Genomic DNA, 26,787 nt, shown 5'->3' with positions numbered 1-26,787 from the left:
GAGTAGTTCTACCAAGAGGACACGCTTGGTAATTAAGCTATAATCAATCCGTCTACTTCAGTTTATCTTCCAGTCTCCACCTCTCCGTGACTGTCAGCCGTACTGCCCATTAGCGATAGGGCTGAGCTAACAAGCCTTCAAAATCCTCCAATATGTGCAGAGATGGGCGGTGGCGCTTTACGCTGGGCTCCCAAGCGGCTGAAGTTAAAACTCCTGAGCGCTATTCTCTCGGAGTATGTCGAGGGTCCGCACGGATAGATGTACGGGAGTCACTGCGTGGGCACCCCGCTGACTCCCTATTGTTTTGGGATTTTTTTATTTTGTTAAGTAAAACAGACATTTTGGAAAAACATTTTCTTTGTTACAGCAGCACCTTGGCAGAGCTCACATAACTGGTGAACATGTTGTCCTGTGGACTTCTCCTGTGTTTTTCCATAACAGGTATTGTCTTCGCGCAGTCCGACAGCTCTGGATTATTTTATGCACTGAGATCAGAACTGTCTGAGGACGCTATCTTGGTGGCCAACAACGGAATACGCGTGCCTTTCGGGAGGTCGGTTTTTATCGATCCAATCAATGATTTGGTCATTCAGACACAGCCCGGCGACCGGTGCAGCATCAACGTGCTCGATAATGATCCACTCTCGCAGAGACCGGGTCATCTGTCTCCCAAAAAGTTTCCCTGCGATTTTGGTCCAAATGATGTGACTTACTCCCACCACGGATCGAGAAGTCCGGCTAAAGACAGAGTGAGGATGCAGCTCAGGTATGACGCGCAAACCGAAACGGTCATTATTCCGTTTATGATGGAGGTTGAAGTAATGTTCACGCAGCTCGAGTTAATCACCAAAAACATGCCTCTGACTGTTGATAACCTCAAAGGGATCAGTAACCCTATTGATAAGAGGATTTTAGAGTTCACTTATGACAGAGAATCTCACAAATGCGAGGTGACATCCCAGTCCAGCAGCAGCGGCAGCAACTCGCTGCCTAGATACGGGAAACTCATCCATGGCGGTAAACTTTCTGCAATGATGGACTGTGATGAATTCACGCGAGCTGATATCCGCTATGAGCACACTTTTCAGCGCAAATCCCCCAACAGGGATTATGTCCCCATGGTTGTGGAGCTGCAGGATAAGGAAGGCAACCTAGTGAAACAGGAGTATTTTCATCTTATGATTCGCATCAAAGGGGGAGAGGAGAACACTCCCCCCAAACCCAGCTTTGTGTCCATGATGATGATGGAGGTCAGCCAGTTTGTCATGACCGCCCTCACCCCTGATATGCTTGCCGCTGAAGATGCCGAGTCAGACCCAGACAAGCTTATTTTCAATATTACTTCCCCCTTATCTTATGAGGAAGGCTATATAGTCAGCACTGATGACAGAAACCTCCCCATCACCTCCTTCTACCAGAGAGACTTGCGCGATCTTAAAATAGCTTATAAGCCCCCCTCCCTGGATTCAGACACTGAGAGGATTTTCCAGCTTGAATTTGAGGTGGTGGACACAGACGGGGCCATCTCGGACCCATTTGCTTTTATGATTGTTGTAAAGCCCATGAACACTCTGGCCCCTGTCGTGACACGCAACACAGGTCAGCTGCTGTATGAGGGGCAGTCTCGGCCTCTCTTCAGCGCTCACAACTTGGAGATCAGTGATGAGGACAACCTCGACTCTGTCAGAGTCACAGTGGTGGATGGGCTGCGCCACGGGGACCTCACAGTGCTGGGCTCTCACAGGAAATTCTTCACACCCGCAGACCTCGCAACAGGAGTTGTTGTGTACCAGCACGACGGGACTGACACATACAGCGACAACATTGTCTTCAAAATGACAGATGGGCAAAATGAAGTTGAATTTCTCTTTCCCATTACAATTGTTCCCACTGATGACGAGCCACCGATTATAAATGCCAACACCGGTTTGGTGCTGTTCAAAAATCAAATGATGCCCATATCTCCCCTCATGCTCAGCGCTGCTGATATTGATTCTGAGGACTCAACTATTAAATTCATCATTGTGCCTCCTTTTTCTTCTATTGGCACGCTGCTCCTAAGGCAGTCAGACGCCCCTGAGGACCCTTCCTCTTGGAAATTTAATGCTGAGGATGAAGTATATGAGAAAGAGGTGACAGAGTGGCTTCAGAAAGATATCACTGATGGGAGGTTGTTTTACAAGCACACAGGCCCTCACAACACAGATGCAATCACGGATCAGTTTGCATTCACAGTCCAGGATGACAACGACCCCCCTAATTTGTCAGAAGAGAGTGTGTTTATAATCCGAGTTTTACCTGTCGATGACGTACCCCCCGAGCTGGTCCCTGGCACCACCCTGCAAATGATTGTTCAGGAGTACAAACCTACTCACTTTAGCAAAGAAGTTCTGCACTATACTGATTTGGACTCTGAGGACCGTGACCTCAAGTATACAGTCATCCAGTCCCCCACAGATACAGATGAAAATAACCCTGTTGTGTTCGGTTCTTTGGTTCTGACAGACCACTCCGCCACTGAAGTAACAGAGTTCACACAAGCTCAAATTAACCACCATAAGGTCTCCTACGAGCCCCCAGATGTTGAGCTTGGAATCACAGCCCACGTTGTGCAGTTTCGTTATACTGTTGAAGACACAGCTGGAAACAGTGTAGAAGGGGCTTTCACCATCTATCTCCAGTCTGTTAACAACAAACCTCCTCAGATCACAAACACCGGCTTTACTGTGCTTGAACGGGGCATACATATCATCACAATCGCTGAACTAGATGCTACAGACCCCGACACTGAGAGTGAGCAAATAACCTTTACTCTGAGTCAGCCTCCTAAGCATGGTCAGATCCAGGTTGCATTCATTGACCTGGAAAAAAAGGGAGTTTTTAGACTTGAGGATATCTCAGAGGGAAAGTTATTGTATATTCAAAGTGGAGAAGAGACAGTAAACGATGAATTTCAGCTGGATGTCAGTGATGGAATTCATATTGTGACCGTGACGGTCAAAGTTAATGTAAAGCATGTCGATGATGAATCTCCAACCATCAGCTTGCCTGCAGGAACAATCGGGTCTCATATGGAGGTGCTGGAAAATGGAGCCACAGAAATAACAACCAATGTGATTCAAGGTCGTGATGATGACACAGATGACCTTCGGCTGACTTTTATTGTGGAAGATCCTCCCCTTATGGGTGAAATATTAGTTAAAGGAGTCCCAACCACAAAGTTTACTCAGGCTGACATAATTAACGGTGCAGTTGTCTATGCACACACTGGTGGTGAGATAGGTCTCACCTCTCAACAGGATGGCTTCAATTTGACTCTTAGTGACATGTCTGATGATTGGGCAGTAGGTGGCAATAAGGTCACCGGAGTCCATGTTCAGGTCACCATCCTTCCTGTTGACAGTCAAGCCCCTGAGGTCAGAGTTGGTATTCAGTTCAGTGTCATTGAAGGAGAAAAATATGCCATTGGCCCTCAGCACTTGAACGCTGATGATAACGACACTCCAACTGATGATATCCTTTGCACTATCATTGTGCAGCCCACTGCCGGCTATGTGGAGAATATATCCCCCGTTCCAGGCTCAGAGAAGTCCAGGTCAGGAACAGCTATCAGTGCTTTTACCATCAGAGACATCAGGGAGGGAAATATCTACTACGTGCAGAGCATTCACAAGGGAGTCGAGCCAGTAGATGATAGATTCATATTTAGGTGCTCTGATGGTATAAATTTCTCAGAGAACCATTTCTTCCCAATTGTTATCATCCCAGCGAATGATGAAAAACCTGAGATTTACTTGAGAGAGATAGTTTTGATGGAGGGGATGAACATCGCCATCGACTCACAAATTCTGAATGGAGCTGATGCCGATATCCCATCTGAGGAGCTGGTGTTTATGATTTCCAAACCTCCCAAACATGGTGCAATTTTAAACCAGCTAGCCACAGGCCCCATTTTGGTGACTAATTTCACTTTAGAGCAGATTAGAGAGGCGTCAAGTATTATTTATGAGCACGATGACTCAGAGACAATCGAGGACAGCTTTGATGTCATTCTGACTGATGGGAAGTACTTGGTTCAAAAAACAGCCATGGTTATGATCATCGCTGTTGATGATGAAACCCCCAGAATGCTCATTAATAATGGTCTAGAGGTGGAAATTGGGGAGACCAAAGAAATCAGCAACAAAGTGCTCAAAGCGACAGATTTAGATTCAGATGACAGTACACTTACATATATTATCCGGTTTGGGCCTGGTCAGGGTCTGCTGCAGAGAAAAACCCCATCGGGGTCTCTGGAAAACATCACGCTGGGCATGAATTTCACGCAAGTTGAAATTGATGCAGGGCTCGTAGTTTACACGCACAGTGGACAGGAGGGCGTTCGAGACATGGTCAAATTTGATGTCACTGACGGGTTAAACCCACTAATTGATCGTTATTTCTACATCACAGTGGACAGCATTGACATGGTCTTCCCTGATGTGGTCAGTAAAGGTGTTTCTCTGAGAGAAGGTGGCAGGGTGACTCTGACCACTGATCTCCTAAGTACCACTGACCTCAACAGTCCTGATGAGAACTTGGCTTTCACTGTCACAAGGGCCCCTGTTAGAGGCCACTTAGAGTGCACAGACACTCCTGGGATTCCCATTGTGTCTTTTACCCAGCTCCAACTGGCTGGCAGTAAGATTTACTACATTCATACCTCAGACGATGAGGTGAAAATGGACAGTTTTGAGTTTGAAGTCACTGATGGCTACAATCCCGTTTTCAGAACATTCAGAATCTCGATTGTGGACGTCGATAACAAAAAACCTGTTGTGACTGTAAATGATCTAGTTGTCACAGAAGGGCAGCTTAAGCTGATAACACCTTTTGAGCTCACGGCTGAAGACCAGGATACAGCCGAGAAGCTGATCAAATTTACGATCATCCAGCTTCCTGTTCATGGCAAATTGCGCTACAACGAGTCCACACCTATCAGCAGCTTCACAAAACAAGACCTCAATGAAAACCTCATCAGCTACAAGCACGACGGAACTGAATCATCAGAGGACTCGCTCTCCTTTACTGTCACCGATGGCACACACACTGACTTTTATGTTTTCCCCGACACTGTTTTTGAGACTAGGCGCCCTCAAACTCTCAAGATTACTATCGTGGGAGTCGACAATGGCATCCCCCAAATTGTTGTAAACAAAGGTGCGCCCACTTTGAAGATTTTGGCCACGGGTCACCTGGGGTTCCCCATCAGCTCCAAGGCGCTGAAGGCAGAGGACAGAGACAGCAGTCCGGCCTCGCTGCTGTTCCACATCACCACCCAGCCAAAACATGGTTACATCATTCATCTCGGGCACGGCAACAACTCCATCAACACCTTCAGTCAAGGTAAGCTTTGAACAAAACACCTACCAGCTCTATAATGTGTCAGCATGAATATTGAATGTAGAGGAAATAATCAAACAGCACTGATTTTGTTTAGTAATCAGTCAGATCTAATAACCAGAATGCTCATTCCACTCTATGAGAAAAGTCTATCAGTTATTATTTTTTGCAAGAAAAATTACCTCTGCATGCCTGTCCTTGAAAATGTAATCATATATGTTTAAATACAAGATCGTCCTGAGAAGCAAAGTGTTAGACATCAAAATTCCTTGCAAATGTGTAAGTTTTGATTAATTTTTCCAGCCCACCAAAGACTTTAATTTATGGAGTAATAATTATTCAAACGTGTGACAAGTACAGGCCTGGGAATTTCAATAGTTAATTTGTGCGCCTGATTTAGATGTGCCTTGCTCATCAAATCATAATTAGCAGAGCAAAGTTAGAGGCTGATGTTTCGCACAAATGTCTTGTAGACAGTTAGGGATGAATAATTTATTATTTCTGCATCTCTGGGGAAATGTTCACATCTGATGTTCTCTACAGTGGTCTGTTAAATGAAGCAGGACAGAAGTAGGGGGATCGTGTGAAAAGGTCAGCGCGGAGCTTCGAGTGACAGGATGGCATTTGAGTTGCAGCACATTCTGATAGTTTGACCAGGGTCAAGTCAATTTGAAAGAATTTGTTGAAACGCAGAGAGCTCTCACCAAAATGCATTTTTACACCAACACGCAGAGCACACTGTGCCGCTTTAAATGTTTGAACACATTTCTTTTGCATTTGTGCACATTCGGTGACTGATATTACAGGCGGGGATTCAAGACAACAATGCCGTTGATTGAGGTTCAAAGCGATGCAATCAATGCCGTATTTCATATCACGCTGAGGCAATTAGAGCAACAAGTAAGGAAATCCACCTGCTTATGACACAGCTTGGCTTAAGCTCATACGTGGTGTGAGAACACAGTGCCAAAAAAAAAAGCAGCACTTGAGCCTGCAGGAGATGGACACTTCTGACAACCACTGTGAGGATTGCAGTCGTTGGAAAAAAATAAAGGGCATAGATGAGACAAGAGTGCAGTGGGGATGAGAAACAAAGGGCAGTAGAGGGGCAAGAGAGAGCAAGTAAAGTGGAGGAGAGTGCAAAAGAGGCAAGAGAAGAGGAGGGGTGGGGGATGTGTGGGTGACATGAGAGAAATAACGAATGAGGGAAGGGGTGTGAGAGATTGAGTGAGAGAGAGAGAGAGAGCAAACAGGCTCGTCAGAAGAATCAGTCAGGTGAAAGAGACAATCCCTCGCTCTTTATTTACTCATCCTATTTCCAGGGCACATCCCGTGAGGCTTTCTTTTTAAATATTTAATGAACAATGTGCCCCTAGTTCACAGTGTTGACTTTGTATTTGTAAGGCCCTCAGGTTCAAGTATGTGCCACAGAGAGGATCCTTCTCAGGCTGCACCTCCCGTTCGATTAGATTCGACACTCAATAATCTGAAAAACATGAGCAGCAATCTGGAAGCGAACAAAGTCTTTGCATCACATGAAAGGTATATTTTTTGTCACCTTTCATGTTCGGCACAAGAGAAGCAGACTTAAGCTTCGTCCCAGGCAGGAGTCGGGGGTTTATACTTTTATGAACCTCCTTCCTCTGACATCTATTATTAAAGGAGGTGGTTTGAAGGGACAAAGCCCTTTCACAGTCTTGATGATTTTTCTGTACTGTAATGGGTGTTTGCAGAGACTGGTGGGAAAAAGAAATGTAGGCAGAGCCCTGTAATTCAGAAAAGTTGGAAAAACAGGTGTGTCTGTGTGCCTGCTGAAACTCCTGGTTTTAACATTCTTGCCTTGTCTGTCATTAAAAAAGATCCACTGTCACCTGGTTTTCAGCGCTGATGAAACACCGAGTTGGCCGTTTCTGGGTTTAAATGTATTCTGTTGCTTTAGCTTGAGCTCTTTTGGATTTGAGGTTGCGGCCTTATCGTCCTGGATTACGGATGCATGACTTTCAGAATGCTTTCTCTGGTGGAAAATTGTTCATGCTGAGTACTGATAAGGAACTGAATCAGTGTGATACTAGAGACCTGCTGTTACTGTAGCTGATATAGTACTGGAGCGGGACAGCTTCCATCTTTGAGCAATTATTTGACAGAGAGAGTGTTTGAACAAGCCATAATGCAACTTCAAAGTGTGTTTGAGGCTATTTCTGTAGTCAGCATGAAACACAACATGAAGGGCCTTTTTTTACACTCTTAAAATGCAAATTTTATTTACTAAATATGTATTTAAAAAAAAATCTTGACAAGGACAGATCTCTGCACGATGAAATTAGTACTTTTGGCCATCACCTTGCTTTAAGTTGGAGCAAACTGATATTGTTTATCGTGCATCGTCTCACATTCACTTCACAGCGCAAGACATGACTTTAAAATGGAAAGCAGGCTACAGTGGCACTCATTTGCATTCTATAATTACTTATATTTTTTTAAAAAAATTCTGTTTGCTTATCATCTTGATTTTTGTTTTTTGCCCTTTGTTGGATTTCAGGTGACTGAGTTTTATTCTGTTTGCACAAACTTTCAGTTCACTGTGCTTTTATTTCCAGATCTAATTTTCACACCTGATTTGACACTTCAAAGTTTCACGAAAGAAAAATTCATAAAAAGAAAATATATATTTTTAAAAAAACTAAAGTTACTTTTCTGTTGCAGCCGATATCGATGGCCTGAGCGTCTGCTATGTGTTGCGGAGTGGAGAAAACGCTACGTCTGATGTCTTCCATTTCTCTGTTGAGGATAATGGTAAGAGTTCACCTTCTTTTATATTTGCATTTATTTGTCTGTCAGTATTACTCCTCTTTGCTCTGAGTTTCTACAATAGCTGTCCGGCTAAAAAAAACAAACAAAAAAAAAAACTACTTAACCATTCAGTATTTCAGAATTGAGATCTACAAGTCACCTGTCAAGCATTTTTATTCTAACCCAGACTGAGATCAGTTATATAATTTTGCAAATTGTTCCCAGCAGATTTTATAAACAGATCAGTGAAGTTTATTTTTGCTCTGATTGCATTTGATTCAGGATTTGCCCATAAAATAATCTGCCATTCAGAGCGGCCTCGTAGAATATCAATTCTGACAAATCTGCATAGGCCAGCAGAGGTGTTCAGCCTGTAACTGTGTACTGCTGCATTCTATTAACTTACCAGGGAACTGATTAGATGTCCAGGGTCACTGGAGATAGAAAACTCTTTGTGGTGTGAAGATCATTTTTACAGTTCATCGAGTTAATGAGACTGACTGTGTAATTTGTAAATATGACAGGATATGCCAAGTATTAGTGCATATTTTATCTTGAATGCAAGAAAATTTCTCATGAGTTTTTTGACAGAACAGAAGATTAACAATGTGTATTTAAAATAAACACTGACATAAGGTGGTTTCATGCAGAGTCTCCGTTTATGTACAGTTTTTATAAAGCGATGAACATTTTAGTTTGAAGAAATAACTGCTTGCTTTTATTTTACATGTGACGACATTGGCAAATATTACCTCCTTTCTATTTTGGTTCAAACCAACATTACATGCATAATAACTGCCAATTGGGGCCCAATTTGCACATGAAATTAACACGTACAATTCACCATATCTTATGCTATATGCATCTCTCCAATGTGCATTAATTTAGCATCCTTTTATGAAGGCAGCTGCTAATTAAGTAATCAGCAGATGCCAAAAATCTCAGTGAGGGAGGAAGAGCTTAAGATGCAGTTGAATTTATTTAAGACTAAATCTAAGAAGAAACCTCATAATACTGAGTATATATGCTCATTATTGAATAAAAATTTGCACAGGAAAAAATATTTGAAAATGTGCTCTGCATGAAAAAACTGCTGCAGAAACATACACGAGTAGAATCATTCCAAACAATCCCTCTAAGTGGGATATATTGAAAATACCAAAATTTATGTAAAAGATTTGCAGTCCCCGTCTTGTTTGAAGCATTTTCTTCTTCTTTTTTTTATGTCTTCAAATACAATATACATGTGTGTGAATGAAAGAGAGTGAGGTTTAACAGCACAGCTGCAAGGAGTACAGGTAATGCATGTGGAAGAGTTTAAATATCTTGGGTCAGCCAGACAAAGCAACAGACAATGCACATGAGGGGTGAAGAAGAGAGTGCAGGAGGGGTGGAGTGAGTGGAAACGAGTGTCAGGGCTGATTTGTTACAGAAAGATAGCAGCAAGAGTGAAAGGGAAGGTTTACAAGATGGTAGCAAGACCTGCTATGATGTATGGTTTGGAAACGGTGGTGGTGACAAAAAGACAGGAGGCTCAGCTAGAGATGGGTGAGTTTAAGATGCTGAGGTTTTCATTGGGGGTGACCAGAATGGACAGGATCAGAAATGAGTGGATAGCTCAGGTTGGCTGCTTTGGAGACAAAGTTAGAGAGGTAAGGCTGGGATTGTTTGGACATATGGAAAGGAGGGATAGTGGGCTTACTGGACAAAGGATGCTAAAGATGGAGCTACCCGGCAGGAGGAAAAGAGAAAAATCACAGAGAAGGATGTAGAGAAGCAGGATATGCAGAAGGTTGTGTGTCAAAGGAGGATTCTTATGATAGGGTGAGATGGAGGCAGAGGAGCTGCTCTGGTGAGCCCTAAAGTTCAAAGTTACGTATCACTACAACCAAAATAAAGGGGTCTGTAAAGCAAAGCAGTATGTTAATAAATAAATAAGAACATGGGATGGTGGAGTCCTATCATAAAATATAATGCAAACTTTCTTCAGCAGCTGTCTTCACGATGTGATCATAGTGTGGTTTAAGCTGTTTTAAAACAGTCAGATAACTGGACTACAAGTTTAGTCATTGTTGGCTTTGTTTCTTTACATCTGTCTTCTTTAAATAATGCAATGCACTGATCACCTTGTCTTGTACCGAGACACATAATTGAGGTTAACGTACAGTATTACAAATACAGCACCAATTTTGTGTAAGTGATGTAGTTTCTGTTGCAGTGGCCATTTCATTTCATTTTATTACAAATCTACAGATTTTTTAAAACACTAGTTTTACGCTGAGCTTATAAAAAGTTAAAAAGTTTTCCTGGAGCAGAACTCATCCATCCAGAATAAATCAACACAACGCCCTGCTTTTCAGAATCAGAATCAGAATCAGAATACTTTATTGATCCCTGGGGGAAATTATTTTTTGTTACAGTGCTCCATTTTAAACCAACATTAAGACAAGACAGACAATACGCTAACTAAGAATAGTACAATATATACATATATATACATACATACATACATAAGTCACTTATAAATAAATATTTGGAAAAGAAACATGTGTAGTTGTAGCAGCAAACAGTGTGTTAAGTGGATGCGTTGTACAGGGAGATGGCCACAGGCAGGAATGATTTCCTGTGTCGTTCAGTGGTGCTTTTCGGTAATCTCAGTCTCTCACTGAACGAGCTCCTGTGACTGACCAACATGTCATGGAGTGGGTGGGAGGTGTTATCCAACATTGTCTTTATCTTGGACAGCATCCGCCTCTCCGACACCACCTTGAGGGAGTCCAGCTCCATCCCCACAACATTGCTGGCCTTACGGATCAGTTTATTAAGTCTGTTGGCATCTGCGACCCTCAGCCTGCTCCCTCAGCCTGCTCCCCCAGCATGCAACAGCATAGAGGATCGCACTGGCCACCACAGACTCATAGAAAATCCTCAGCATTTTCTGGCAGATGTTGAAGGACCTCAGTCGCCTCAAAAAATAGAGACGACTCTGGCCCTTCCTGTAAAGTGCTGTGGTGTTTTTAGCCCAGTCCAGTTTATTGTCAATGTGTACTCCAAGGTATTTATAGTCCTCCACAATGTCAACACTGACCCCCTGGATTGAAACAGGGGTCAAGTGTTTCCTGGTCTTCCTGAAGTCCACGATCAGTTCCTTGGTCTTTGCCACGTTGAGCTGCAGATGATTCTGCTCACACCACGTGACAAAGGAGTCGACCATAGCCCGGTACTCTGTCTCATCATCCCTGCTGATGCATCCAACCACCGCAGAGTCATCAGAAAACTTCTGAAGATGGCAGGTCTCTGTGCAGTGGCTGAAGTCTGTGGTGTAGAGGGTGAAGAGGAAGGGGGAGAGGACAGTCCCCTGTGGTGCCCCTTTAATGTACAGTACACACACACACACACACACACACACACACACACACACACACACACACACACACACACACACACACAGGTGTATCTGTTTTATATTAACACATTTGAAACAAGGTGCAGCTGACACCACCGCTCAGTCCATCTGTTCATTTTCCTCCTCTATGATCAGGCATGACAATACAACACAATACATTAAAGACTACTCACTCATGTAGCGTCTTTAAAGATTACCAACACAGCTTCTCTGTGAATTACAAGATTATGTACAAGAGTATGTATCATTGAGGACTGAGTTAATACAGTACTGTGCAAAAATCTTAAACCTCCTTCATTTCTTCATATTTTACTAGAAAAATTGGAAACCAGGTGCAGCAATTTAAGCATGTGAAAACATGCCGTACATGAAAAAACAGTATATAATACAAAACTAGAGCACATCTCTAATGAACTTTAAAGTCAATATTTAATATGACAAGCTTTATTCTTCAGTACAGCCTGAACTCTCTTAGATCAGCTTTCTTTACTTTCTTTTAGTCTTCAGGAATAGCTCTGCAGGCTTCGTGAAGGACATTCAGAGCTCTTCTTTGGGTGGGCCAAGCTCTGAGGAGGCCATTACTTATAAACCCCAACACACTGCCAGGGCTTTTACTGCATTGACAGCATGTCTGGAAACATGTTGAAAAATTAGGCTGTTGCCAATCATATTTCAAATGGTTATCATAAATACAGTGGTGTGAAAAAGTGTTTGCCCCCTTCCTGATTTCCTATTTTTTGTGTGTTTGTGACACTTAAATGTTTCAGATCAAACAAATTTAAATATTAGACAGAGATTACACAAGTAAACACAAAATGCAGTTTCTAAATGAAGGTGTTTATTATCAAGGGGAAACAAATCCAAACCTACATGGCCCTGTGTGAATAAATACCCCCCCCCCCCCCCCCCAAACCTAATAACAGGTAGGCCCATGTACCTGAAACATAAGAACATAAGAACTTAACATAAGAACTTAACTGAAATCAAGCGTTTGTGATCACTGGCAATGAGACTTTAAAGCCCTGTGGAGGAATTTTGACTCACTCATCTTTGCAGAATTGTTGTATTTCAGCCACACTGGAGCATTTTCGAGCCTGAACTGCCTTTTTAAAGTCCTGCCACAGCATCTCAATTGGATTCAGGTCAATCCTCCTGATTAGGCCACTCCAAAGTCTTCATCTTTCTTTGGCAATTCTTGCTGGTGTGTTTTGGATTATTGTCTTGATGCAGAATCCAAGTGCTCTTCACCTTGAGGTCACGCCTCAGTTTTGCTAGAAACTGAGGCGAGCCTTTATGTTCCTTTTGGTCACCATTGGAACTCTGCCATGCAGGCCGCTTTTGCCCACTCTTTTTCTTATGGTGGGGTCATGAACACTGACCTTAACTGAGGCAAGTGACCAAAGCGGATGGGTCTTTTGTGACCTCTTAGATGAGCCATCGCTGTGCTATAGAGTAATTTTGTTTTTCTTAGGACATTCAGAGGTGGATTTGTTTTGGATCATTGTCCTGCTGCAGAACCCAAGTCATGACCTCAACCTGAAGGTTGAGCTGACTCTCACTGTGGTTCGCTGGAGTCCCAAAGCTTTAGAAATGGTTTTATAGCCTTTTCCTTGGATCGCGGCATGATGTCTGGTTTTTGAGGGTCTTTCGGTCTTTTCCTCTCTGCCAGGCAGGTCCCATTTAAGGGATTTCTTGGTTAAGAACAGGTGTGGCAATAATCAGACATAGGTGTGTCTAGAGAAATTGATTTCAGCTTTTCAAAGATGTGATACACCACAGTTAATTGACGTTTTGTGTTTACTTGTGTTATCTTTTTCTAAATTTTAATTTTGTTTGATGATCCAAAACATTGAAGTGTGACAAACATGTATAAAAATGGGAAATCAGGAAGGGGGCAAACACTTTTTCACACTACATATCAATTTTGACTAAACACCCCTGGTTAAAATGCAACCCTCGATCATGACAGAGATTCCACTGTGTCGTATGCAGACACTCACTGCTGTACCTCTCTTCTGTCCTCTTCTAAACACACTGATGAACATTTAAGAATGACTTCTTGACAACCAACCTTTCACTAAGACCACAGATTTCTGAAGAGCCTTCACTGAACAGTAGACCAATCAATCAAAGGATCTGATGCATCTCTCAGATCCTGTTTTGTCACATTTTATTTCCTGTTAAGGACATGGCTTTCACATACTGTTCATCTGCAATAGATGATTTTATTTTTATTTTTGATCTGCCACTTCTTTTGTCCAGCTTTTAGTTTTCTCAATCTTTTATGGACAGACCCTACACCATGCTGAGATATGCCGTTTGCACCTAATGGCTCTTTGGGAATCACCTTGTTGGTGAAAAATACAATTTTATTCCTGTCAAATGGTGTTATCTTTGCAAGAAAAGGAAATGGGAACAAATTATGTGTTTTTGTGAAAGGCTGCTAGTAACAAAGTGCTTAAAGACACATTTTCAAATTGTTTGTTTGCAAAGTTGTCTGTTATGTGTAGACACAACATTGGTTCAGCCCTTGTCTTATGTACCTTTTTTGTGCTTGATTGATTCACAGATCAGTGTTAACAAAAAGAAAAACACTCCTGGAGTGGACTAAAAATGAAAGCAGCATATATCCAAAGAAAAACCTTCAGAAAGGAGACTAAAATTACAGGAAGCGCTGGAAGCAAAGTATAAAGAAATAAGGGATGGCTTAAGTCATTTGCACAGTACTATATAATGTCTTTTTTAAATATATCACATTTGGCCAAACATATATTCTTTGGTTGAATAAATTATAACAGTCCTGTTCATACAATCTGCAAAACAACTCAAGAACGAATTCCTGCATCGTACATTTTTGGACTAACTACATGAACTATTGGTTTTGGGAATTCCATTCAGGCCCCATTTTTCAGTCTTTTTCATACTCTGGTTCTAATGCACTTTAAAGAAAGTGCTAATGCGTAAAAGAGTAACAGTTCCTTTATGCACATAAAAGCAAAAACATTGACTAATTGATTGTCCATGCTCCTGTTCTTAGAGCTTTTTTTTTCTTTGCCTCTGCTCTCGACTACATTCTTGTTTAACTAAAAAGGCTTTAGGCTTTTAAAAGAAACACTACTTGAAGTACATGACTGCATATCATCATTGGTCCATAAGTTTGTGGAGCCACTTGGTCTTCCTTCCTCCCCTGGAGTGTTGGTGTTATTGCAAACTGATTCCAGATATAGAATTTAAGAAGTAAGGACAAATATATTTAAAAGCCTAAAGGTAACAAGTTTAAAATATTTTAGCATTACGTTCTTATTATGTAAATGCACGTGTAAGCAAATCTTTCCTTATGTTATAAAGGTATGTTAAGACACTCTTCCAGTCGTGTACTGGTACATGTACACGCTCATGCAGACAATGACGCAGAGCAGAGAACAGAGGGGTAGCCGTAGGCAAAGGGGCGTCCAGGCCTCCAGCACAAAGAGGTGTTTGATATTTAAGAGCTCAGGCAACATTGCGGGTAATGAGAGCCTTGGGCGTCTGAGCGGGGCAGAGCTCCAAGGCAAGCACTGGTAATTGTGTGGCCCCGTTACAGGCTCATCTAGAGGAGAAGAGTGGCAGGAAGAACCTTGTGTCACAGATTAAGACAAGCTAGGACAGCTGCACTTAACTGCAATGGGCTGGAACACAACTTGTTTCCCAGGCTTCTCTTTGCAGCAAGTTAATAATGGAGCAGCAGAAAACAACAGAGATTACTAGTCATGCAAATCTGAAATACAGTACAGAAGGTAACAATGGCTTCAATTATCAATTAAATAATTCATCATAGCGGTATAAAATATTATTTAAAAAACAAAGGCAGAAATACATATTACAGAAGCTAGAGATCAAACATTTAGGGGGACTTTGCTTAAAAAGATCCTGTGATGATCATAGCAGTTGTTGATGTGGATATTATTAGTTTCCTATTTTTTTTACTTTTAAAAGCTAACTGAAAGCACTACGTTTCTTAGATTTCACTCTAGTAGCATGCGTGATTAAAGATACGTCTGTAATATGTGGTCCCCTTGTAAGACACAATGTAGGTGAATAAAATTGAGTTTTGGGTGCACCAAAACAAACATACAAAATGAATATCAGCATGTAATATTATTTTTTCATGAGCAATAGTGCAGTTGATGGTTTTAATTAAAGGTATAACACTGAAACTATGCTGGCATAGTTGTTATTTGAGGTCTTTGTGGTCTTCAGAGTATTCACAGTTGCTAAAACGTTGTACCTAAAAAGATGGTACTGTTAAATTTTTAAATCTCTTAACACTAGAACTAAAATTTGATTCAGCTGCAGCGGGTAGCAGCAGCACCAGTGGATGTCTCAAAATCTCAGGTTAAAAAACCTAAAAACAAAGGAAGAAAAACTGCCCGTGATCCTGGCTTTTCTCTACTTGTTTCTCCACCCTAATGTAAATGAGACTGAATGTTACGATAGGCCCCTTTCACCCCTCTACCCCCCACCTGCACATGAGGAGCTCAGACACACGGCTGCTTTATCTAAAGTTGCTACAATATATCCACTTAAAGCGCTCCCTGCTGCTTTGATAGTCCTATTTTAGTCACATTTCACGGCGCACAGTCCGCATTAAATGTAGTTCTGAGTCCTCAAGCATTCGTCTTATTCATGGCAAAATACTTTGCGTGCAACTTTTCCTTTCCTAGCGTTAGAAGACTAATTATCACCATATATACTGCAAGGTCACATTTCTTTATCATCAGTTTTTGTTTGCGCGTGATGTATGATTAGTTGTGGCTCTGTGGGCCCACTTTGAGGTTTTTTTTCTAATCTCTTCAAAAGGCCTTTTTTCATAAAAGGAGTGCCAACTTTTAAGATGAAAGGACCTCCTTGGTTTGTCCTCTTCGCTACTGAATGATAAGCATTGCAAATTATTTATGTACATACAGATTTTCTTTCCAATGGATGAAAGAAATTGTTATTGAAAAAGAACAGAGTCCATTTTTAAATAACATCTTTAATAACTTTTACCGGTGGAATAATGACTCATAATGGCTCAGAAATCTGTAGTCATCTATGAGCACAGGGAGCGTTTGCATTTGTTTGCATAATAAACTCATGTAGTATTCGTACTGTATTTTCCTGCTCTTCTGTGAGCTTTGAAAGTTCAGATTGACTTGAAGGCACCTGGAAAACAATTACAGGGTTGAACCGGCTGTCACCATGGACACAAATGGACCAGCTTAATCCTTTGACCTTTTCTCTGTTGTTTGCCTTTTTTTCTGTTGTTGTTAAAGCAATGTGTACTGATCAGGGCAGAATGGCAAGGTGATATATCAGCACGCTCCACAGACTAGCACACACACTAAAGCATCCCCTGGCTTTAGTAGAGGATTCTCTTCATCTGTCTGCATTCAAGAATTTACTGTCACTCTTCTCCCAGGGCCCGGCTCTCCTATCTTTATCCTCTTCATCTCCTCTTCTCACACTGTCACTATTAGATCTGTGCTCAATGTGTTTCATTCATTTTCAATTCTTTTACACAGCTCGGCATCTGTGTTCATTATATATTTTGTTCTGTAGTGTTATTTTTGACTGTCTCCCCATCATTGTCCTTCTTTCCTCCCGAGGTACGAGCTTACCTCCCTGTCTCGTCGAGTGAAATTTTAAAAAGGTGTTGCGGTTTATTGTGATGAGCGTCGAGGCTGTCCTAGGCATCAGGATTCGGTTTTACTGTCTAACCCTCGCTGTTTTTTGCCGCCGTCTGTCCCCGCCTGCTGTGTGGATGTCAACGTGCTGATGGCTCTTTCTGTTGTAGGATTACGGCACATTGCGCAGCGTCGCTTGTGATGATCTGCATCTCATTAGAACCTTGAAACGAGAGCATTCGATTTTGAGAGATGTGTAGGGGGTTTTCAGCATATTCATCATCTTTGATTCTGTGTTTGTCCATGCTGACAGCTGATGCTTGACATGTAATTCAAACACTGAAACGCGGCTAAACATCCTCGAATCTCTGGAGTAAACTTTTTTTTTTCTTGTCATGTAAACATTTCCATTTATATGAATACATTATTTTGCTTCCAGTTATCAGCACTGGATCTTATTCATTTTTAGTGACTTAGTTGCCTTTTTTAAACACATTTCACTCTTTTGTTTCTTCGCAGTTTCTCCAATTTTCACCCTGTCCTTCTTCTGTCATATAAGGGTGTGATTCACACTGTACAAAGTACAATTAGAAGAAAATTACCATTCCAGCTCACCAAACTGTTTTCTATCTTTTAATGCATCTTAATGAAGCTTTAATTTGTTGTTAAAATTAATAAGCATCTCATCTTAATGTGAAAATGAGAGCTTTTCTGATCCCTTATTCATTATTTATTAAATCGCTCAGATTCAAAAAATTAAATAAATCCAGCTTTTTAATGTGAGGCATCTTGTGATGTTTATCTTGAAAGGTGCTATACAAATACAATTTTACTTCCTTACATCTAAAAGTAAACATTATTCATAATCATTGTATTGGCTGAAATACAAATGAGGATTTACTGACAGAATAAAATTTTGTTTGAAGGAGGCTGAGGAGATGATGGAAGGAAATGAGAGCAGAAGAAAAAAAAAGAAAAGAAGAAACCAGAGCTTTCAGTAGCTAGTTTATCATCTCTGCTGAGGCACAGTTTGCTCTCAGGAGTGCCAGTAACTGTCCTGCGATACATTAAACTTATCTTTCTGTTAAATATTACATTGGAGGAATGGGGAGATGTATGCTGAAGCTGGATTGATATGCATGCTAGAGTTCCTTTTTTGTGATGAGCACTAAAAGATCCTGCAGGAGAATGAATGCTTTTAAATGTCATCATTCATAAAAAAAATAAAAATAAAAAATAAAAGCCCAGAATGTATACATACACTGCAGTCACTTACACATACAATCAAGTGAAAAAGAAGCAACACCATTTTTCAAATCTAAAGTTCTATGTATCAGGACAGAATGAAAAATCATTTGTTCCTTTCTAGGTTGTAAACACTACATAAAATATTATACAGTGTCATTATTTATTTAACAAAAAATAAGCCAAAAAGCAGAAGCAGTGTCTGGAAAAAGTAAATATAACCCATGATTCAAAAGCTTGAAAAACAAGAAGTGATGATTCGAGACTTTACCAGTGTCTCACATCATTGCAGAGTATAATTTTGACCCATTCTTCTTTACAGCATTGCTTCAGTTTGTTGAGGTTTGCAGGCATTTATGTATGCACGGCTCTCCTGCCACTGCATTTCGATCATGTTGAGGTCTGGACTTTGACTGGGTCACTGCAACATCTTTATCCTTTTCTTTTTCAGCCATTCTGTTGTCGAGTTGCTGCTGTGCTCGGGATCATTTTCCTGTGCCACGACACAGTCTTGTCAACCTTTAACTGTCAAACAGATGGTCTCACATTTGTCTCTAGAATACTTTGATATACAGGGGAGGTCATGGTCGACTCAATGATTGCAAACAAAACAGCCCAGCCCAGATTATCAGTCCTCTACGGCTGTGATGGACAGTGAGGATGAGATGTTTGTGTTCATATACTTTGTTTAGTTTTCACTGGACATTGCACTGGGCAGTATGGCCAGACATCTTTACACTAGCCTTATCTGTCCAAAGGACATTGTTCCAGAACTATTTTGGTTTGCTCTGATGCAACATTGCAAACCTAATCTGTGCTGCCTCGTTGTTTTTAGAGACCTGGCAAACCTTCAAAACTAGTCAAAACTCTTGTCTTTTTCTAATTGTACTCTTATGCTAACTGAAGCCTGTAGAGCAGGGGTGGGCAACTCCAGGCCTCGAGGGCCGGTGTCCCTGCAGGTTTTAGATGCCTCCTTGAACCAACACAGCTGATTTAAATGGCTAAATAGCTCCTAAACATGCCCTGAAGTTCTCCAGAGGCTTGGTAACAAACTAATCATGTGATTCAGGTGTGTTGACCCAAGGTGAGATCTAAAACCTGCAGGACTCGAGGCCTGGAATTGCCCACCCCTGCTGTAGAGTCTTAAATGTAACTCTTGGGTTTGTTTTGTTTTTTGCAGTTTCTCTCTCGTACAGTCTAACCTTGGGGTGAATGTGCTGGAACATTCACTAATGGGAAGGAACTGTCCTCAATGTTTGTGAATAATCTTATAACCTTTCCCAGATTAGATGGGCAGTAACAGTTGCTTCTCTAAGATCGTTGTGAATGTCTTTTCTCCTTGTCAGTTTGTTAACGCACTCCTGAACCAAACCTGAGAACTATGCTGTGATTAAAACCACCTGGCTGCTAATTATTCTTTTAATTTCTGTGGAAAGATTACGTGTGTGCTTTTTTCACCCATTTGGGCATTTTTATTTTCCCATAGCTTTTGTTAAATAAATAATATGATGTAATATGTTGTTATTCATCTGAGGTCGTATTTATTTAATTTATAGACCTGCTAAGGACTGAATGATTTGGTTTTATGCCCTCATACACAAATGAAAAGAGGGTCCACTTTATTTTTCACATGACTTTAAATACAGACAAATATAAACACACCTGAGAAACCTACTTCTGGTCCGGCCTCCTGTGCACAATACAAGATTTTTTGTCATAGTTATTGTTGTTGACAAACAGATGAATTTATCATTTGTTTTCTTAAAACAAATTATGCCACATATTTTTGACACTGCTCCCAAGTGGCAGTAGATAGCTCCAACATTTAAACAGAGGTACTAAAATCTCATCTATGCACTGCCAGTAAAGCACCATGTCAAGATTATTAGCACTGATGTGGTCCAAAGGAGGAGGAGGAAGAAATGCTAGCACCCGAAGCTGTAAAATGAGTAATTCTTGATTTCTGTAGTGACAGTCGTAAGCTATGCCAGTAGTAACTTAGAACACGTGCTGGTGAGACATTTTTATGTACACCACTTGATAAAAGACTTCTACATAGAACATTTCCTATCTGTATCCTCCTCCAGAAACTTTCTCTCTCCATTCTTGTTTGCTCAAAGTGTATGTAAGGGAAGAAACTCAGAATAGCTGAGAAGAAGTGACTTCTGGGAAGCCAGGAGAGAGAGAGAATGCAAGGAAGCTTAAGTTAACCTAATTAAATATTACACTCCACCTTGTCTTTGTCCCCAGGTCTTTACCCTTGAAGCTATGCCGCAGGTTGTATAAGGCTGTCTTTGTAGACATCAGTGAAAAACCTCACATTTATTAACTGTATTGCAAGAACTTCAAAGGTTTGAGTATTCTTTGCCCCAAATGTCAATTTCAAATGGTTTCATGTGCAAGGTCGCTTAAGGTGTTTCTGCGGTACTCTCATGCCTAATGGCTATTGAAGGTAGGCAGGAAACAATGCATTATTCTGTCACACTCAACTTTTATCTCTTACGAGTGGGTAGGTGGGAAGTAATGTATGTGCACTCATTTCCTTTGTAGCCCACAGGCACACACAGTGCTCTCTGATGCACAAACAGCAGCATAAGATTCAGCTTTACGTTTGGTTTAGTTTGAACTCCTGTGATCAAACACGATGACTAGGAGAATTAATTACCTACACACATACAAAGATTGTCAAAATGTACTTGATCCTTGCAAATTAACAACAAAAATACTTCACACATGTTGGCTTATATTTGCCTTTGAGTCGAGCAGCATTTTAAATGCTTGAAATTGCCCAGGGCTGTGAATTCCTGGTCAGATTACTGATAACTCCCTACACCTCTGGAGATATCCGCTATCATGCTGATTGCCTTGAGTGAAGTGTAAATGTAGCAGAATACACATGTACAGTTTATGCACAGACACACTGCATTATAGTGCTGCTAAAAGACTTGCAAAATAACTTGCTTTCTGTCTGCTATAAGCCTAGCCCCACACACACACATGCACACACACGCACACACTCTCACACACAGACAGCACTCAGCTGTTCCTCTCAGAAGAAAGGAACAGCTGAGTGCAAAACCCATCACAGTCTTTCTGATCCTCTTTGCCACTAGTTGCACGCATGCCAAGCCTCTCAGTAGAATGACTGCCACATATCTGTCAGGATAAACTAAAAGCTACTGAAACATCCTGGGGGGTGTGAGATATCTCTATTTTGTCAACCATCAAAATTTATGTAGTGTGGCACTCCTTTCAGGTGGATGATGCGTGGGCTTCTGTTACTACTGAAATGTTATTGGTAGTCTATTTTTGTCCCAGCACTTAAACATGCAATGTGGTTTGTAAAAGAGGAACATTATGGCAACTGAACGAATAGAATTTTAGATTTAGTTTTCCCTTCGTAGACCAATGTTTCTCAAAAGTTTTCCACGGTGAGAGATCATTCAGTTTGTTGGTTGCATATAGCTCTGTTTGCCAGTTGCAGAGGGAGTTGGGGGTTGAAATACAAAGGAGTACAGAAGGCAGATGGAGACATAACAGTGAGAGAAAGGCCACACCGCCAGCAGCAGAAGAGAAGTAGTGTGTCGCACAATCTTGCTGTGAAAAATTTCCTTTGATTTTGAGTGTGAAATCTCAAGCACACACACACACACATACACACACACACAAATATACACAACTGAAGGCAGCCCTGATTTTTAGGAAAGATGCTAAAAAACAAACTTTGGTGTTGAATTCTAAAAATAAAAAAACCCAAAACATAGACATTTATTTGGTGGTTGTTACAGTAGCCACTTTCATTAAAAGCACAAATAATCACACACATGCACACACACCCTAAACCATGTGACTGAACATGCATTATCTATACCGCTGTGTGTTGGGCGATCGTGGCTCAAAAAGTTGGCAGTTCGTCTTGTAACCGAAGGTTGCCGGTTCGAGCCCCGGCTAGGACAGTCTCAGTCGTTGTGTTCTTGGGCAAGACACTTCACCTACTGGTGATGGCCAGAGGTGCCGATGGCGCGATATGGCAGCCTTGCTTCTGTCAGTCTGCCCCAGGGCAGCTGTGGATACAACTGCAGCTCGCCTCCACCAGTGTGTGAATGTGAGAGTGAATGAATAGTGGCTTTGAGGGCCCCGAAAAGCGCTATATAAATGCAATCCATTATTATTGTTAAAGTGGTAGTAGTGTACTAGTGCATCTGCATTTTATACTTATTGTTTGTGACTTTAACCTGTTGGTAGTGGTTGCTAGGCAACATGGTGACATCATGATATATCATGCCTAGTTCAAGTTTTCTGCACTTAAATGAGTTGACTGAAATAAAATGATAATCTGCTTTTGATCATTTTAATATCATAAATGCTTCAAATGGGCAAATTGTTATAATATAATATAATGTAATAAATTATTATGTGGTTGCTAGGTAGATTAGAACCTGCAGTTGTAGCTGTGTGCAAATGTTGGTGGTTAAATTCCTGATCATGTAAGAAGAGTTTGCAGGCAAATAGTATTATAGTAAGACAATAAACCAGAGCTGTTTTAATTTTGCATATTTCTAACATATTGCCACAGCTTAGAAGCAACAGCCAATAATTACACAATTTAAATACATTTAAATATAAATAAATCAGTATGTTGTATTTAAAAAATATTTAAAAAATTAATAACCCAAAATTAACCCTCATACTACTGACATTGAACATTGAATGGGGAATAATTTATTGCATAGACAAATAGCAATAATAATAATACTAGTAGCAATCTCAAAGCTTTGTCAGTTACACAATTAATTCCATCAAAAGAAACAAAAGTTACTGTTAATTTGCATATTTTGTAAAATGAAAATCTATAGTTTTATTGAATGCAACTTTGAGCTATTATTCCAAATGCAGTTCACAAAATTATTTTAGAGCTTTTTCAGCATCTTTAGATCTGTTATGACTTAGTTTTCATTCATTTCAAGTACACATCATTTGTGGTCACTTTAACCCCACTATAAAATTATACACACAACCAGCTGTCCAGAGATGTAATCTCTGCAGCATGTTTTGGGTCTTCCCCGGAGCCTCCATTACATGCCCAAAACACTTCACTAGGAGGTGCCCAGGAGGCATCCTGGCCAGATGCCCAAACTACCTCAGCTGGCTCGTTTTCATCTGGAGAAGTAGCAATTTTAGTCTGAACTCCTCCCAAATGACTGAGTTCCTTACTCGATCTCTAAGGCTGAGCACACTCTTCTGAGGAAACTTGTTTCTGGCACTTGCACCTGTGATCTTATTCTTACAGTCACTATAGATAGCTCCTGACCAAAGGCGAGGGTAGGAACGCAGATCTGCCAGTAAATCAACAGATTTACCTTCATGCTCAGTGTTTTCTTCACTACAGCAGATCAGTACAGCTTCCACACCACTACCATGGCTCTGTCAATCTGATGCTGCCCTCTCCCTTCACTTTTGAACAAACACCCATATGCTTAAACTTCTCCACTCGGGGCAGCGACTCATTCTGAATCCAGTGTGTACACTCCACTCCTTTCCAGCTGAGAGCCATGGCCTCAAACTTGGAGGTGCTGATTCTCATCCCAGCCTCTTCACACTTGGCTGCAAATAGCCCCAGAACAAGCTGGAGATCATGGCTTGATGAAGCCAACAGAACCACATCATCTGTGAAAACCAGAGATGAGAACAGAATCGGTCAGAAGCAGCAGTCCTGGCGGAGACCCACACCCAGCAACCAGTCTGGCTCTTTACTGCCAGACTCTCACTACTGTTGTACAAACATTGGAAACTAAGGCTAAACACACACTAAAGGCAGTTATAGCATACAATTTGCCTAATGCTTTGCTAAGGCCATGATAACATCTTAGAGTAGGAACCAATAGTGCTACCTTCCTGCCTGCAAATCGCGAACAAAGGTACATTGGAGGATCATTGCTTCTCAAAATATGGCTTTAAGTGTAGCTATGTGTTGCATGATCGGGACCTCTATCTCGCTCAGGTAGATCTGTGGATGTCTCCAATATTATGATAACCAGGTGATGAATGAAGTGATAGCATCTGAGTTTTTCTTCCTTAAATGAGTGTCAGAGTGTCCCTACTGCCCGGATATTGTGTGACACTTTAATTTAAGACTCACTGTAAGCACTAACTGAGCAAATCATTCCCTTTATTAAAACTTCATAGAACATTTGGATTTTTAAAAAGCACAAATCAAAGAAAAATAAAAAGGAATGATGTGGCATCGTTAGGAACAAAATGATTCACAAAGTCATACAAAAATGGAATGATAAAAAAATCTCTCGATATATTTATATATCTATGAGATATTACAAAAATATACTTCTGGGGTCTGCACGGACCCCAGTCAGTAGGATGATGCAGCAAATACCATGACTCACTTGAGATTTTAAAACAATTAATAATTTGTAACACTGATATTTGCTAAATTTACGCCTTTACACCATTGAATAACACATTGAGTGCCACCAGCTAACAAGGTAGTCTGTTTATGTCTGTTTATAGCTGAAAGATGTTTCATTGCTGTAAAAAAAAAAAAGATGGAGGGTTGCAAAAAGAAAACACAATAAACTGTAAAAATTCTAGAAAATTTAAAAATACTGTAAATGTGTTTTTCCATCATACACAGCAAATCCAGCATGTCCAAATTAACACTGTCGGATTTGATTTCAACACTATTAAAGTGTCTATATGGGTCCACACCAGAGAGTGTTAATTTAACTCTTTTTGGAGAGTTGGTACGTTAACTCTGATTTAGTGTTAAACACCAAATCTGTCTGGAGTTGATAATTTAACACTTGGTGTTAAGAGTTTATATATTAACTCTCAAAGAGTATTTTAGTTTAACCACGTAAGAGTTATCTTCTAATTCACTCTAAAAAGCGGGAATTTTACTGTTCTGAACTTCTAGAAATTTCTTTTGGAAATAAACATTTACTAAAAAGACGCAATGGTTTTTGAAAAACATTTATTCTGAACTGTGCACCACAATTTCAAAACATTTTCTGAAAGATGTAACAGTGTACATGTTCTCACTTTCATTAGAATTTTGTTTATCAAAAGGTCTGACATGGTAAATGCAAATAACAGCATCTCATCACTTATTTCTTCAATACAATATGCATGTCCTTCATTCATCCCTTTGTGGAACTTCAACGCACTTCTGCTCTCCCCCATATTCCATCTTCACAAGCATATCCTGTGTGGAGATTGAATAAAAATTAGTTGACACTAATTAATGGCACAAATAATCCAGTAAACAATTGCAGCACAGTAAAAAAAAAAAAAGGAATCCTCTTTGAGCCATTACTTGTGTAAAGTATTTTCCCAAAAGACAAGGACACAGGCAACAGGTAATACTGAACTAAATGTAAAACCTCAACCTTTTTCATTTTTACCTAAACCGTGTGCACAAAACTCTGGAGGGATCTATGCTAACGTAGAATCCAGTCAGGACGTCTGCTACTGCTGTTTGCTCGTTTTTTTTTATGGGCGATCGTTTTCAGGCTTCAAGTAGCACCATTATACCAACATTTCACATTCTAGACATTGTTTTAGGTGTATTTGACCAAAAGTTTGACTGAAAATTCACATGCAAGCTTTTTTCAAGGCTGTGGTATTTGCCCGCAAACAATACCTTTCAGCTAGCTAAAACAGAATATTATGCTATCAGCGAGCAACATGGCTAATGCCTTTCACACAGCTTTGTCTCAACTCCAAAGAGCCACAGAAGTAAAAGCTCATAATAATAATTGAAACAATCTTTGAAAAAATGACTTACCAAGCATGGCAAACAACTCAAATATGTAGAGCAAAATGTTCTGAAACGGCTTCACTTCAGCTTCGATTGGAGCCGTGCTGGGGGCGGAGTCTGTGAATTTACTCTGTTGGTGTCATAGCCCCTGTAGGAGTTCAGAGTTAAGAGGTCAAGAGTTAATGTTTCCATTGTAACACCTCCAGATTTGACAGAGAAACACTCATTTTTAACACTCGATTTTAACTACTATCATTTTACACCTCAGAGTTACATTAAAAGAATGTGACTCTGCTTAGAGTAAAATTAACTCTACTTTTGCAAGAAGACTATTAACACCAAAACATTTAACACTTTTGAATTTGCTGTGTACCCAGCATAGCAACACACTGTGTAAAATAGGAGGAAGACTTTGAATATGTCAATAAAGTTGTTATATTGGGGGTTAGTGACTATTATCAATATTAATAGTCATTTATTATCAATAAATTTAAAAAAGAAACCCTTTGCCTTAGCAGCATTTTCTAAAACCTAATCTACTTTTA

At 40.5% G+C, this 26,787-nt stretch overlaps 1 protein-coding gene across 2 annotated transcripts in view; it reads left to right on the top strand.

The window, feature by feature from the left end:
* Positions 1-201: 201 nt before the first annotated feature.
* The window catches only part of frem2a (FRAS1 related extracellular matrix 2a), a 72,873-nt gene continuing 46,287 nt past the window's right edge, over positions 202-26,787 (top strand). For both annotated transcript variants that reach the window (XM_085289177.1, XM_085289175.1), the window contains exons 1-2: positions 202-5,385; positions 8,086-8,175. In XM_085289177.1, the coding sequence (XP_085145303.1) occupies positions 402-5,385; positions 8,086-8,175 (5,074 nt within the window). In that variant the 5' untranslated portion in view covers positions 202-401. The remainder of the gene's footprint in view (positions 5,386-8,085; positions 8,176-26,787) is intronic.

The sequence above is a fragment of the Mchenga conophoros genome, linkage group LG10 (genome assembly GCF_057382185.1).
Source record: "Mchenga conophoros isolate Kocher_MC1m ecotype Shallow Benthic linkage group LG10, M_conophoros_male_GT1.1, whole genome shotgun sequence".
Taxonomy (NCBI): domain Eukaryota; kingdom Metazoa; phylum Chordata; class Actinopteri; order Cichliformes; family Cichlidae; genus Mchenga; species Mchenga conophoros.
The sequence above is the reverse complement of the archived record's forward strand: the minus strand, read 5'-3'. Positions and strand labels throughout refer to the sequence as shown.